This window comes from Etheostoma cragini, chromosome 21 (assembly GCF_013103735.1).
Source record: "Etheostoma cragini isolate CJK2018 chromosome 21, CSU_Ecrag_1.0, whole genome shotgun sequence".
NCBI lineage: Eukaryota > Metazoa > Chordata > Actinopteri > Perciformes > Percidae > Etheostoma > Etheostoma cragini.
The window spans coordinates 14,358,749-14,374,327 of record NC_048427.1 but is presented as its reverse complement, the minus strand read 5'-3'; the positions used below and the strand labels follow the sequence as shown (position 1 = coordinate 14,374,327).

The following is a 15,579-nucleotide window of genomic DNA, read 5'->3' as shown; positions in this document are numbered from 1 at the left end:
TTTTGTTTTCACAGGGCTGTAAGAAGAGCTTGAGTAGTCATAAGATGTCTGGAAATATGTTACTCTCTTTCAGTTAGGAAATACCAGCTGCTCCTTTTTCATATTTTACTGACTAATGGATGCAACACTAAAGCGATCTATTGATGTGTGAGCCACATATTCACAATATACAGGTGATGGCGTTAAAAAAAAAGACCTATAACTAAAATATGTTTCCTTCTATTACATCTATAGTTAAAAGCACATCGGAGTTACTCCTCAATTGCCACCGACTTCTTCTTCCTGGTACGTTTTCTTATGGTGGGAGAACAACTCAGCGGTAAGGTAATTGCCGAGGCAGATTTGAGAGGTCATCTTCTTTCCTCTGCATTTAATAGCTCACCTCTTCCTCATAAAGCTCCGGCGACCTCCCTGGAGTAGAGACAGAGGGTGTAGGACGCACTAAAGGTGAATACCTTTGTTTTATGTGCCAAAATAAATCTCATCCCTTATTGGTAGACAGGGAGTAGTTGTACGTGCACGACCAAAGGCATAAGGTGTTTGAAAGTGGAGCTTGCTCTATACAGAGATTTATATTCTCGCCAACACCCTGCCAGTAGCAGCTCTACTCGGCTCGACTCGGCCACGGCGCCCCGTCCTACATTTTCCATTGCAGATGCTTCCATAGCAAGAAACTGCCGTAACACCACAAACACACACAACGTCGAAGGTGTGTTGCTTTGGCTCTTTGCCACAGCTAGAAGACATATTTAGTTTCAAAAGAAGCTGGAGGGAGCAACAAACCCCGCCGCTAGCTAAAATATTTAAACATGGAGGGGGGTTTCAGGACAGCCCCATCTGTCGCTAGCAATGATGACACAGTGAATAGTGGCGATTCTCTCTGACCAATCAGCAGTCTGCAGGTCTTCACGTCACCTTTTGGTATCACCTCAGCTCGCTCGGAACCTCGACTGAGGTGGTACTAAAAAAAAGTACTTGTAGCAGGTACCATGTAATGGATATACGCCATATGAAATAAGTTCATCAAAAGTATACACTAGTCTTTTGGTGTAGCAGCTTGGTAGCTTTTGCTCGCTTCCACTTAGCAACAGAATAATGGAGTTTAAGTGATTTGGTCGTTTAATTTCTTTGTGAACTGTCGTTAATTTTCCCATTTAATCCAAAGCAAATCTTTGAAAAGCCAGCACACTCATCAGAAGAACGCTCCATCCACACACCTTCTCATGCCCTTGCACCAATTTTTCTCGTTCTTCTTTAACTGGAGCTGCCCCTTGTCTTGAATGTCTTCCCATTCCTCCTCCTCCTCCTCCTCCTGCTGCTGCATCCACTGGCTCTTCTCCTCACAGGGATTTCTCTCTAAAATAAACCCTTTTCTTATACTGCAGTCAAGGTAGTAATCACCCTCTTTGCTTTTACCTCATTGTAGGGTTTCTCTTTTTTCTCTAATGCCTTTTTTTGCCCAATTATTTCTTTTTTTTAAAACCCCCTAGTGACATGAGGAGTTTTCCTTTCTAAGGAAGATGTGTTGATTTAATATGTTTATGAGAGATATGACAGGAAATGAGATTAACATTAGCTGTGTTGGAAACAGTTCCCTCATTTACTCACTCACTACTCCCTACATAGTGTTTTATTAAGTAGGGAACTGTATAGGGAATGACCGAATGAGACACTACTCTGACAACACATCATTGCGTGAATTGCGTCAGTAGCTGCGCCGGGTATGGGTGTGAAGGAGGCGGGCGCGCCCGGCAACTTGTAAACAAACCCAAATAAAATTACTTCTAATACAACCCTGAAACCAACTGAGCATGCAGGAGGATGGCAAAAGGTTGGATATGCTCAGTTTTAGGGGTTGCTTCTGCTTCTTCTTTCCCCCTGTGCTGCATTGTGGTATACAAGAGTTAAATGTAGGGTACATTGTAAGTACACTCAAATAAGCTGTGCATTGTGGGTATTTTCTAGTGGACTGTATAGTGAATGAAATTAACCGTGCAGAATTCAAACACCATTACAAAATGATGAACATACTCTATATAGTGCACTATTTCTGTGATAGGGAACGGTTTTGAACACAGGTATTGCGTGCCATGAACAGTGGCATTTTTTTAGCGTAAACAATCTTTGGGTAACATTTCTGTTCATCCATGTTTGCTGGTTTTACTCCTGTCTATTCCCAACCAAGATCAAGAATCTACAGCCAGCCAGCAGCTCGGTGAGGCTGTCCTCAAAGGGCTTTAAGCTAAATGCTATTGTCAGTATGCTGGATGAAAGTGTTACGTTTAGCAGGTCTGATGTTTAACATGGTTTCTATTTTAGTCTAGAAGGGTTAGCGAGCTAACTAGCACAAGCTTCTAAGCCCAGCTATAGGTGAGGGAAATTAGCAGGTATTTGGTTAGAAACATACAACTTGCAATTGTGACCTGACGATTGTGCGAGCTGTCAGGGCATTACCAAATATTACAATTCATCACATCTCCGGGACATGAATCAGCACCACAAAGTTCAGCCCCATGGTAGGCCCAGAGGAAAAGTCACATTTGTAGACCTCTTCATCCTCTGGGTAGCACGAATGTCTGTTTAAAAACTTCAAGGCAATCCGTCCAGTAGTAGTGATGAGATATTTCAGTCTGGACCAAAGTGTTGGGCCGAGCGACTAAATAACATTGTCAACCCTAGAGTCGCGCTGCTAGCATAGCTATAAAGTATTGCCTGGATGAGGGGCTGCAGGCCCAAAACACCCATTCATGTCTTTACTTTGCACTGGTCCTTTGCTATGTCCTCTATCTATCTATCTATCTATCTATCTATCTATATCTACACTGTATATCTAAAACTCAAACTAGATTCTATTTTCTGCCTAATTGGGCAAATGTTTTGGTCTACAATGATCTGTGAAGAGGAAGTGGGATGACATGAGGCTCTGCTGCATTTGCTTGGGTTTGACTCAGTCTCTTCTTTTGCCCCCTCCTTTTCTCTCTGTCACTAACAACAGACACCTCTAAAGACCTCCCAATATCTCTTATGTCTTTCTGGTGCTCTTCAGCCCAAATAGTGTTTTGTTTGTTTTCTTATTATTGGGGGCTTGTAGAAAGTGAGGGGATGACACGTAGTAAAGGGCCGGAGGATGGACTTGAACCTTGGCCGCAGCAAAGGACTCAGCCTGCACGGGGCGCACACTCTACTGGTTGAGCTAGAGGCCGCCCCTCCAAAAGCTTTTCTTACTCATCATTATTTTTTTCACGGGATCATATCAAAGCCTTACGATAAAAATGTTGCTAATAAAAAAAAAAGAAGAAAAGGAGAAGAAAACCCATTTATTTCCTTCTGCACTTTGTTGTAGTCTTTCTGTTGTTTCTTTCTGTGTCGCTGTCTTCTGGTCTGATTAACACCTTTAGCCAGCGTGACATTTTAAAGTCAACCGGGACATCATGAAACAGTGCGGAAGCCAATGGATTTGGTTTCGTTCGTCACATCCAAATGAGCAAGCGGTCTCTCCGCGTGGGTCTCCTGCGGTGCTGGAAATGGGTTTGCGTTGATGAGTTGTTGTTTTTTTACCACAGCGGGGGAACTCCAACAATACTCCTGGCTGTCAGATGGGGGGACAGCAGACCAGGGTCTTCTCAGAGAGATACAGCAGGGAGAGAGAGAGACATCATTATCAGCTGCACTTTCTGCATTTCTCAGCTGCGGCTCACGATTACTCCCAGTTCCACCTGCTTGTTGGAATACCCCCAGGCTGAAGATCCAGTTAAATGTCAAGCAAAGAAAAAGCTGCAATTATCCGTTCTCAGACGCCCCGTGTCAGATCTTTATTTCTGTCGTTTTTTTTCCTCATGAAGCTGTACTGCGCCTGTTACCCTGGCGAAGGCCGCAAAGATGGAGGTTTGGTTTCCTTTATGTGTGCAGTTTAAAAGTTCAGCTTGTTGTGGCTTTCTCCAGTACCTGGTGCTGGAAGTGAATGGTGCTTCTTTGTGGATGCGTTTATGTAGACCTCAGACCAGCTTCCCGTGCTGAGGTGTCTTTTAATGAGGATCTTGATGAATAAGTTAAAGCACATGATGATTTTTTTCTTTCTTTTTTTTTTTTACATCTAAGCAGGCTGGGAAAACACAGAGCATAACTTTTATCATAGTGTCACTATTCAGGCGTAGTTAACTTGAAAACGGCCATCTGACATAGGTTGTTAAAATGAATTATCACTTCCTGGAAAGACAAAAGATGACACGTAATACACATTCCCACAACAATGGAACCGATTATTAGTATTTTTTCATTTGGCCATTTTATATCGTCTTTAATTTCGACAGTCTTTATTGTTTCTGTGTCATACAGTGTGTATGGAGCCTCGGCTAGAAGTGAGAGACCTGTTCTCTCTTTATGGCGTTCTGTCTTTAACGTCAGCACGGATCTGTCGGAATGAGTCCAACTTATGAAATTAAAGGGAGCACCTAAAAAAAAAGCAGAAAAAAGATCAGTGTTAACATTTCAAGTTACAACAGAAAACAAATAACAATCACACGAGAGGTTTGTTTCTGCGAGGAAGTTGTTTTTTAAATAACATAAGGATGTCTGATCTTTTTTAGGGACTAAAGAAAATAATGACAGCTCAGTTCAAAAGTGCTTATTTTTAACATTGTGTGTTGTAGTTTGGAGTTTGATAGAGTGATTGGGCCTCATTTAAGAGCTTTGTAGGAGCCAGTTTATTCCTAAGTGGCACATACAAGTAATTTAAGATTCGTCATTCTTCTTGTACTTGTACTTTTCTTTGAGGTATGAATAAAATTCATGGGAATTCAGTTCTGTTGTAAGGGTCATGTTCTTATATAATAATCACTTAATCTGATTGAACTTGAAGTTTAGTGATGACAGACGTAACCTAAAACAAAACAAAACAGACAATGCAACGCTATTGGCGTTCTTAGGCATGGCAATTTAAAGGCAGCAGTTCAGTAGTTGTTGAGATAATTCTCTCACTCAGACAGCTGCTTCCAGGTCTTTATGCAGTTTGCAGTCCAGAGGGATCATCACCTTCTTTATAATATTCTCTCGTCCATCGTCATGACCATCGCATCCCTCTTACCGCCTCTCGTTGAAGTTATGGACCAACCACTTTGCTTTAGTGAGGTGTTTTTTTAACATCTAACTTCATATCAAACAGTTCCTTCTTTACCTCCGTCACTGAATTATTGATTTCAACCAACACCTAACCTGGTCTCACGTTCCCACTACTGCTCAAGCATATTGAGCAATTTGTCCTGGGAATGAACGCGGATTGTAAGGATAAGGATGAGAATGCAAAAACTTTCCTACATGAGGCCCATGCTGTCGTTAAGCATAGGTTACAGTGTATACATTTTAACCGCTAAAGCTTGTGATGAGGTATCCTGTATTTCCAAGCCCATTTTGTCTGATTCCTTTTACATAACAGTGGAGGTAACCTCTCTCCAGTGAAGGCAAAAAAAAAAGTTTGATTCACAGCGGGGAATGTCATCCAGAAATGTCAACAGTAAACAAACAGTGTTGATGTCTCCTCAGACTCAATGATGTTCTGTACCATAGCGTGAGAAATCCATCTGCAAGAGGCAGAGACAGCTTTCTGCTCCTGCATCAGGCTCAATGGACAAAAGTGCAATGTGGTGACTGTGTAAGGCATGTAGTGTTACAGTACGCCTAAGGAGCAGCCCTTTACTTGACCTTTCATTCTGCTACAATACAACCTGAAGCTGAATGCAGGGAGCTTGTCCCTGAAGTAAGTGAGTCAATTTTATGGCAAAAGTAGGTTTACCAAAGAAGTAAATTACAGCACTTCCCTACTAAAGAAAAAAAACTCTCTATGCATCATAAATTGCTGATATTTCAGTACCCAAAAGGTGGATTTTCCTTCTTATGTTGAGGTTATATTTTCATCAAACGTAACATTATGTTATTTTTCCCCTAATCATTTCATAAGCCATTTCAATGCCGACAATAGGACTGTGTCCATCACAGTGGAGCTTTCAACAACAGCCAAAACCCATCCACCCTTCTTCGGTGAGGTCCCAGTGAACCCTGATTAGAGACCCTACCCCTGTTTGAAGACAGCTTTTTTTATTGGAGATATCAAAGCGCCAGTCCTCAAATATTCACGGATGATTGATGTTGCCAAGATTTTTGTCGGAGATAATGAAAGACTATTTGTGATTAGTCAGAAGGAAAGAGAGCTGTGCACGTACGTGCGTGTGTGTGTGTGTGTGTGGCCATAAATAAGTATGCTGATAAAACGGCGTGAAGTGGATTAAGCTGGCTGTGCTAATACCGCCATATGTGTGGAGCCATTTGATGTCTGAGGAACTGCAGACACTATGGGACTGATTCTATCGTCACGTCTTTGCTATTGCAGCTCCTAATGTGTTTTCAGACCCGAGACACTATATGTGGCAATAGAACATTTCGTACAATACATAAGGACATTTGCACCCACTGCTGTCTGGTCCTTGCATGAATTTGTTTGCAAAGGTGCCATACATACATACATTCATACGTCTATGTAGCTAGTTATTCGTCATGCTTGTCAGGGCTTTATGTTCAGTAGGTATTTCAGCTCTATATGGATTATTTGAAAGCACCAACCTTGTTTCCAGCATGGGAATACAGTACATCATGAAAATCTGTAGCTCTCAACTTACTTACTTATCCTGCAGTAATTACACAGCGTTGCCTTCACTTTGACATCGACGTGGCATGTTTTTACAGAGATGGCGCGATTAAGGCCTGTCTGCAATCATTTCAGATGTGTGGAAATTCAGTGCTCCAATGTTTTTATTTTGCCCACTTCCATACGACATTATGAAGGTGACTTAGATATGCTTCTGCGGGTCGGACCCAAAGTGCTGAGATGACAAGTCTCCAGTCCATTAGCGGCCTTGTCTGCTCCCATCTCGTCAACCACTACTGTCATTTACCAGATCCGCGTGTACTTTTCGGTGCAGCTGCTGCTCTTCATACAAGTTACCGTGTTTCAGGTTTTTCAAAAGTCTGACACTGGGGCTAAATCATTCTGCTTTACATCACATAGTAGTGAATGAATATATACAGTATTATTATCATGGATAATCTTGTATTATTCTGTCATGCATACAACAAAATGCCCAACAGGCTTACAAGACCATTATTTACAACAAAGGACCATAAACCAAAGTGGCAACATAAATTACAGATTATATTACACAAATAAAACTTGTCGTTGTTCCCCAATGCTTTAGAGACAAAAGTCGCCAAACTATTCACATTATATGTAGACAACCACTCCATTTTGTCGTTCAGTTCATCGCTACACCAAAACATTTCTGGATTTTCAACAGACACACATTTAAGATGGATGTTTTTTACACAACTTAATACAATACAGACATTACAAAGAAAACGGGATTCATTCTCAACTTCGCCTAATTCACATAATTCGCACAACCCTTTATCTTCTTGGATGCTTCAGAAACTTCAATGGCAAGGGGAAACCCTCTGACTCCTCGATAAGTTTGCTGTAACATAAACTTCAGGACAATAATAAAATAAATGTAACTAAATGCATTTTATTCATATAGTGCTATTTGAAACACTCAAAGACACTTAACAGAGTTTTTTAAAAGGAAATACACATACTACAAAAAATATATAATGTTTGATTTGAATATAAGTTTATACTTTTTTGTTGTAGTAGTTTTCATTCAGGATGTACATATTCATACCACTTTATAAAAATCGTATTACCTTTATTCTACAGTTCTGAGATTATACTGTGGAGAATGTAAGTGTTAATTGATAAAGACACAAAGAAACAACCTTCTTTCTCACCTCCCACATACTCAGATGTCCATTTAAATGATGGTACATGGTTTTAGATCATTCTATCCATCTATACTGTGAAGTGTCATTTTCACGTATCTTTTTATACCATTAACTGTGTCTAGACACGTCTGTCAGCGAGACTTTAGGACAGCTAATAACAAAGCCTCAGCTGTCAGTCTTCTCTTAATGGCTGTCCAAAAATGTCACATTTCTTTGTGTTTGCTTTGTAACCTAGACTGCACAGTGGCATGCATGCTGACAAAACATCAAGAAAAAAAAGAACAGTTGCCTTGAAAACATTTTTTTAAATAAAAACTGTCATTATCCACTTGTTCCAGTGTCCGTCACAATGTGTTTGACAGAAACACAACATAAGGTGGGAGTTCTTGTACCGAAGCTCTGACAGTGTATGTGCACCTCTGAAAACCTCTAACCCTAACCCTTTAAGAGGGGTGCCTTAGAGCCAAATAATGCCACAGACCAGGATTCTTCATTCAGTTCATAAAAATCATAATATGTAGAATAATTACTTCTTTTAGCAGCGTGGATCTATATCTCGTCTTGTATTTGGAATATCTTAAATCCTCATATGGCAAGTGTTGACTTTTCCTGGTTTTAAAGGCGGCATCACAGTAAAGTTATGTGACCAACTGAACTTACCAGACTGTTCCAGCTGTTCTATCACAGTATTCACCTTTAACCATGCAGTCATTATATTCACACTTTTAATATTTATTTATCTCAAATCTAATTGAAAAAAGTAATTTGTTAAAGCACCAGTAGTCAACCCTGCAATATTGTAGCAATATCGGCATCGAGGTATTTGGTCAAAACCAGCGTGAAATCAGATTTTTAGCAGGCAGAAGCTCTATACTGAACAGGAGGCTTTTGAGATATTAGTTAATATGAAAGAAAAGACAGACGAGGCGGACAATAATGAACATGAGGAGGAAAATGATGGTGAGGTGATAGTTCCAACAGACAGACCGCATGCTGCTTTTTCCTCTGAAGAAGCCCCCACATTGCCCGCTGCAGAAATGGAAGATGAGTATGAATTGAAGGAAATTGATGAACTTGATGATGAAGTAGAACCTAAAGCTGAAACAGAAGAAGTATCAGATGGGCAGCAGTGCATCTATTATGATGAAGATGAAGAATCAACGGATGAGGTAGAATCTAAAGCTGAAATAGTGGAAGTGTCAGAAGTCGAGAACTGCATCTCTCATGATGAAGATGAAGAATCAACTGATGAGAAAGAATCAGTAAAGAAGAGGACCCAGCTAAAATAGAAGAATATTTCCAGTCAAAGGATGAAACATTGGCGCCTGAATAGCTCAGTTGGTAGATTGGCGTCCATATGTAGAGGTTTACACCTGGACGCAGCGGGCCCGGGTTTGACTGCGGCCTGCGGCCCTTTGCTGCATGTCATCCCCCGCTCTCTCCTCTTTCATGTCTTCTACTGGCCTAAAAATGCCCCAAAAATAATCTTCAACAAAATCAAAATGGACAAAACATTGATCTGGTCTTCCATTCCTCCCAGTAACGGACGATGCATGTTGACAGCAAATAGAGAAACAAGCCGCCATAGTCTCCAGTTGATGACATAGGTCTACTTGACCTGTCTTATTAGCCTGCAGTTTCAAATTAAACAAAAAATGGTGTTGTTATTAAAGGCTAGGTGATACAGAACTAGGTGAAGCACCACCAAATTTTATTTAAATGACAGTAAAACTAGATCGGGTCATTTTGACCCCAGAGGACAACAGGTGTGATCATGGGCTGTAATTCAAAAAAATTCAAAAAAAAAAAAATAGTATCCTCACTAAACTTTGACATACTGCATAGCACTCTGTGATAAGTAAAATAGTCAAAATATTATTAGGTCAAAATAAATTCCTAGTTTCATTTTTTTTTTTTTTTACCCATAATCAGGGTATACTTTTATGTAAACAAGGTCTATTGGCTTTAAATTCCAAAACAAAGGGAACAATGTGTAGTAGTGGGTTGAACTGCAGTAAGACGAAAGGTGTAACACAGAATTGATGGACAATATATACTGTATACTTTAAAAAACAGTCAAACCAGGTCATTTTGACCCCACAGGACAACATGTGTACAGCATTAGGGAGGACATTATGAGGGTTAAGGGGTGGCTGTGGCTCAGTGGTAGAACGGCCGCGTGCGATCACCGGCCCCGCAGTCCCCTGTCGAAGTATCCTTGGGCAAGACACTCAACCCAGAGTGGCCCCTGATGCTACCGAGCGGATTGTAAATGTGTGTAAGTTATCAGCTGATGAGCAGGTGGCACCTTGTCTGGCAGCCTCGGTCACAGTGTATGAATGTGTGTGAATGCCAGAAAAGCGCTATATGAAAACCGTCCACTTACAAATGAAAAGTGATGTTAAAGATGACTATCAATGTATAGTTGAAGACCTCTTAAAGGCGACATCAACTCTATTCTTGTTTCTTGACTTTATGTGTGTAACTTCTTGCTGATGCTGACCAAACAGGAGGTAGAAAACATGCATTTTAACACTATGGATCTGATGTTTCACTTTTTGATTTGCCTGGTAGGGGGGAGGGGGGGGGGGGGGCATTGTATAGGTACATTTGGTCGATTTTTAAATCAATTTCTGCTTTTATGTACCACAGTTAAGTATTTTTTGGGTGTTGGGCATTTTTAAAAATGAATTCTGAAAAGCCTTTCTGCTTCTCTTTTGTCTCTGTGCATTCCCTGTTCTCTACTCAGAAAATGGAACGCATCTCTCACTCTTTTTTTTCCTCTCTCTCTGGTAATAGGCTCATCTCTCCTCCTCTCTCTGCTCCCACTATCTTTCGCGAGTCTGAATAAAGCAGCTAATGGTGCATGGAAATGGTGGCACCACCGTCACACCTATAGGCAGACTCTTTCTCTGTTATGTGTTGCAGTGTGTAAGTGAAAATACACATTTACAAGGCTGAGAGGAAGTCATTCTTTCACCCATCTCGTTCATTTATTGTAAGGCCCAGTAAGAGCTTAGTGACAAATATGTCAACTGCAGAAAAAAGATAAAAGGCTATTAGCCAAGAGTGTGCTACTGTTTTTCTTTCTTCTTTATCTTTTACCAGATTTGAAAACTCATAGTTTTTCAGTTTGACTCTAGAGTTTATTCTTTTTTTTATATTTATACTTATTTAATAAGGGCACAGCCCGAAAAAGCTACGTGGCACCTTTCTCTCCATCTCATGGGCCCACCACCTGTGGGAGGAACCAGTGGGGTCGGGTGCGCTGCCACATGGGTGTCGGCGAAGGTCAGGGGCTTTGACGGACCAGACCCGGCGGCAGAGGCTTGCTTTGGGGACGTGGAATGTCACCTCTCTGTGGGGGAAGGAGCCGGAACTTGTGCGGGAGGTGGAGCGCTACCAGTTAGATCTGGTGGGGCTTACCTCTACGCACAGTCTCGGTTCTGGAACCATACTCCTGGATAGGGGTTGGACTCTGTCCTACTCCGGAGTTGCCCAGGGTGTGAGGCGCCGGGCGGGTATGGGGATACTCACAATTCCCTGGCTGAGCGCCGCTGCTTTGGAGTGTACCCTGGTGGACGAGAGGGTCGCCTTCCTACGCCTGCGGGTGATGGGGGGGAAAACTCTGACTTTTGTTTGTGCATATGCACCAAACAAGAGTTCGGAGTATTCGGCCTTCTTGGAGACCCTGAATGGAGTCCTGTATGGGGCTCCAGTAGGGGACTCCATAGTTCTGCTGGGGGACTTCAACGCACACGTGGGTGATGATGGAGATACTTGGAGAGGCGTGATTGGGAGGAACGGCCTCCCTGATCTGAACCAGAGTGGTTGTCTGTTGTCTGACTTTTGTGCTAGTCATGGATTGTCCATAACAAACACCATGTTCGAACATAGGGATGCTCATAAGTGTACGTGGTACCAGAGCACCCTAGGCCAAAGGTCAATGATCAATTTTATAATCGTGTCATCTGATCTGAGGCCGTATGTTTTGGACACTCGGGTGAAGAGAGGGGCAGAGCTGTCAACTGATCACCATCTGGTGGTGAGTTGGGTCAGGGGATGGGGGAGGACTCTGGACAGACCTGGTAAGCCCAAACGTGTAGTGCGGGTAAATTGGGAACGTCTGGAGGAGGCCCCTGTCCAACGGACTTTAAATTCACACCTCCGGCGGAGCTTTTCGGGCATCCCTGTGGAGGCTGGGGGCATTGAACCTGAGTGGACAATGTTCAAAGTTTCCATTGCTGAAGCTGCGGCGGCGAGCTGTGGTCTTAGGGTCTTAGGTGCCTCAAGGGGCGGTAACCCACGAACACCCTGGTGGACACCGGGGGTCAGGGAAGCTGTCCGACTGAAGAAGGAGTCCTTCTGGGATATGTTATCCCGAAGGACTCCGGAGGCAGTTGCAAGGTACCGACGGGCCCGAAGTAATTTTAAGGCATTACTTTCCTCCATGCTGATGATGATGCGATGATGATGATTGTGAGGATGATAATGATTGTGATGATGATGATGATGATGTTTTTTTCAGGTCTACATCCGTATCCTGGACAACGAATGGAATGTGTACAGGCGTTACGCTGAGTTCAGGGAGCTCCACAACAACCTCAGGTCCCAGTTCCCACAGGTGGACACCTTCAACTTCCCACCCAAGAAAGCCATAGGGAACAAGGTGAGCTGTTACTGGGACTGTTTGGGCCTTTCTCCGGGACTCCACCTCGTCAGATAATCATGGACAAAATATGAAAAATAATATTACTTGAAACAATTGGTCCTTGATTTCATTCAGTGGTAGACACAAGCAGATTCATCCCTTCTAGTAATCCACTGTTGATGCTATTAGCAGATTTAAATAGCTGTAGCTAGCTACCAGTTGGCCGCGGGACTTGGTTGAAAAACTTCTTTTCCGATTCGAGCAGAAGATGATTTATTAATGTTTCCAGCTTACTCGTTTGAAATTATCTTATTATCTTATTAATCTTATTAAAGGGGTCTTAATTATGCACTTGATTGCTTACATACATATATTGTGCTAAAAGACCAGTAACCTGAGAGTACAGTTAAGAAAAATCTCTTTTTTCATAATCCAAAGTCTGTTTATAGAAGATATGAATGTTATAGTGTTTTAAAATTGTTCATCAACAAAATATCAGTGGTCAAAAAGATCTTCAACTTTCCGAATCCATAAACCAACTGTGTGTTGCCCAAACTCCGTACTGTAAGTCTTAATATTTAACAGTAAAGTCGTGCTAATATAAACTTTGTAAATATAAGAAGAAGTTGGGATCAAAAGATGCATTATGATGTTCTGGTCAGTGTCATACGACACGCTTGGTACTGCTCTGCACAGATCTGACACCAGCCCGCCTGCTCCTATCCGACGGAGATACTAAGAGTTCAATTTGGTTTCATTGACATTGTTTGTACTGCTTAGAAAAATATATTAAACACACAAACCCCCATTGCTTCTCTCCCACGCTGTAAACAGTGCCTTACACTATCAATCTCATTCAATATGCAGATTAACGATAGCACTGGTACTTTACTAACATTAGCTTGCATATGCTCGGGAACGTAAAACTAATATCACATTGGAAGGATCACTCACTGTTGATGTCGTCCTTATTGAAATAATACGGCCACCGTAGGAGATAAAACAAGCTCAGAATGGGAGGGGCTAGAAAGTCCAGTTCAGGAGGTTGTCAGATACAATTTCACAGATAGATTGGAGAAATTCTTACAGAATGTAAATGTAAATGGGCTGTATTTATATAGCGCTTTTCTAGTCTTAACAACTACTCAAAGCGCTCTTACATCTACAGGAAACATTCACCATTCACACACATTCATACACTGTGGCCGAGGCTGCCGTACAAGGTGCCACCTGCTCATCAGATAAACACTCACACACATTCACACTCCGACGCGCAGCGTCGGGGGCAACTCGGGTCTGGGACTGCAGGGCCGGGGATTGAACCCCCAACCTTCCGATTGGCAGGCAACCGCTCTACCACTGAGCCACAGCCACCCATGTAGCATTAACCTTATATTTTTTTTCTTCATAAAATGAATGCAAATTTCCAAACATATAGGCTATTAATACAGGCGTACCAGCTGTATTAATAATTTAGGTATAATTATCAGCTGGAGTATGCAGTGTGTGTGCTTGACGCCCCAGTTTACAGAACGTTTTCATTTAGCGGGGTGGAACATCGTAGTTATGGTTACATTCCTTAACTCAGCGACCTGGAATCTGTTCTTCAATGAAGGATGGCTACGTTAGCGGCAGCTGCGCGCTCGTGTGTCTGTGTTAACGTGATATGTGAAAATCTGTGAAAACGTGGAATTGAGTTTTGGTGATTCGGTCTTTCTTTCAATAAGCAAGTGGAATGGATTTGATATTGAAGCACTGACGCAGCATCCTGAGTGGACAAACTGGGGAAAAATGGGCCCAGGGGTCTAAACTTATCATTTTAAAAAGTCATATAATAGCTCTGATGCCCATGACCATTTCTCTGCCAGCACTTTATCACACTTCCTCCATTTGCTGACACACACACACACACACACACACGCACACGCACACATACACACACATACACACACACACACACGCACACAAAGTTAGACTTTCCAAAGCACATTTTTGATACCCATACAGAGAAAACACGCGTGCACACACACACACACACACACACACACACACACACACACACACACACACACATACACAAACACAAACACTCCAGGGGACAGGCAGAGCCCCAGGTCGCATGGCTCACTCACCTGTCTACTTACTAGGAGAACGGCCGTCCCTCTCTCCTCCTCACCCCTCTCCTCTCTCCATCCTTTTTTTCATCCTGTTCTCCGCTGTTCCCCTCCAACCTTTGGAAGATAATTTGTTTCCGACCTCGATTCTCTGGTCGCTTGCATTTGACTGTGTCACAGCCAAAAAATGTGGCCTGACATCCCCACCTTCAAAGAAGCTGTGCTTTCACGGCTAGAAACTGGACTGAACGCTGATATGCACGGGCTGCAAAGTGTGTGTGTGTGTGTGTGTGTGTGTGTGTGTGTGTTTCTGTAGGATCATGTGGAAGTGACAGTGTCTATCATAGGCCTAGGCCATCTGTGTCACTGTGTCCCAGAAAGCTCTCTGAAAGCCCATTACACTGCAAGTTTGAGTGAATTATTGGTTTTCCCCATCTCCAGGAAGTCGGCCATCACTCCCAGAAAGCGGCCCTGGCTGTGTTTCTCACTGTCAACATTTTAAAGCAGGAGCACCACACACAGCTGACAAGACCAACAAGCACTAAAGCCTTGCCTTCCACTTCCTGTTACAGTCTAACAGCTTTATCAGAGTAACTTAACACCCAACATTTCATTTCCTGACCTTGCTGCAGTCATGTGGAGGTGTTCCTAGGATGTAGTTAGTAAAGAGTGACCACCCGCTAATAAGCCCAAGGGGGGACAAGGGGTAGGGCTGCACGATTATGGCTAAAATAATAATCACGATGCTTTTGATCAATATTGTGATCACGATTATTCTCACGATTATTTGTGGACTTTAACCAAAACTAATTTTATTGTCACATAGGCGGTTTATAACTGCTTTTACATCCATATTATGTTACAATCTTCTTATGAAGTTGTACTTTGTATAGACATACAGCTGCAATACATGTAAATGAAAATCAACTATCTGAAATAAATAGCGGAGGATATATATATATTTTTTTTATATGTATCTCTTAGAAA

At 42.2% G+C, this 15,579-nt stretch overlaps 1 protein-coding gene across 2 annotated transcripts in view; it reads left to right on the top strand.

The window, feature by feature from the left end:
* The window catches only part of snx29 (sorting nexin 29), a 168,508-nt gene that overhangs the window by 126,393 nt on the left and 26,536 nt on the right, over positions 1-15,579 (top strand). For both annotated transcript variants that reach the window (XR_004655164.1, XM_034861446.1), the window contains exon 19: positions 12,356-12,496. Coding sequence is in view for 1 of the 2 variants with exons in the window: in XM_034861446.1 (XP_034717337.1) it covers positions 12,356-12,496 (141 nt within the window). In the remaining variant the exon portion in view is untranslated. The remainder of the gene's footprint in view (positions 1-12,355; positions 12,497-15,579) is intronic.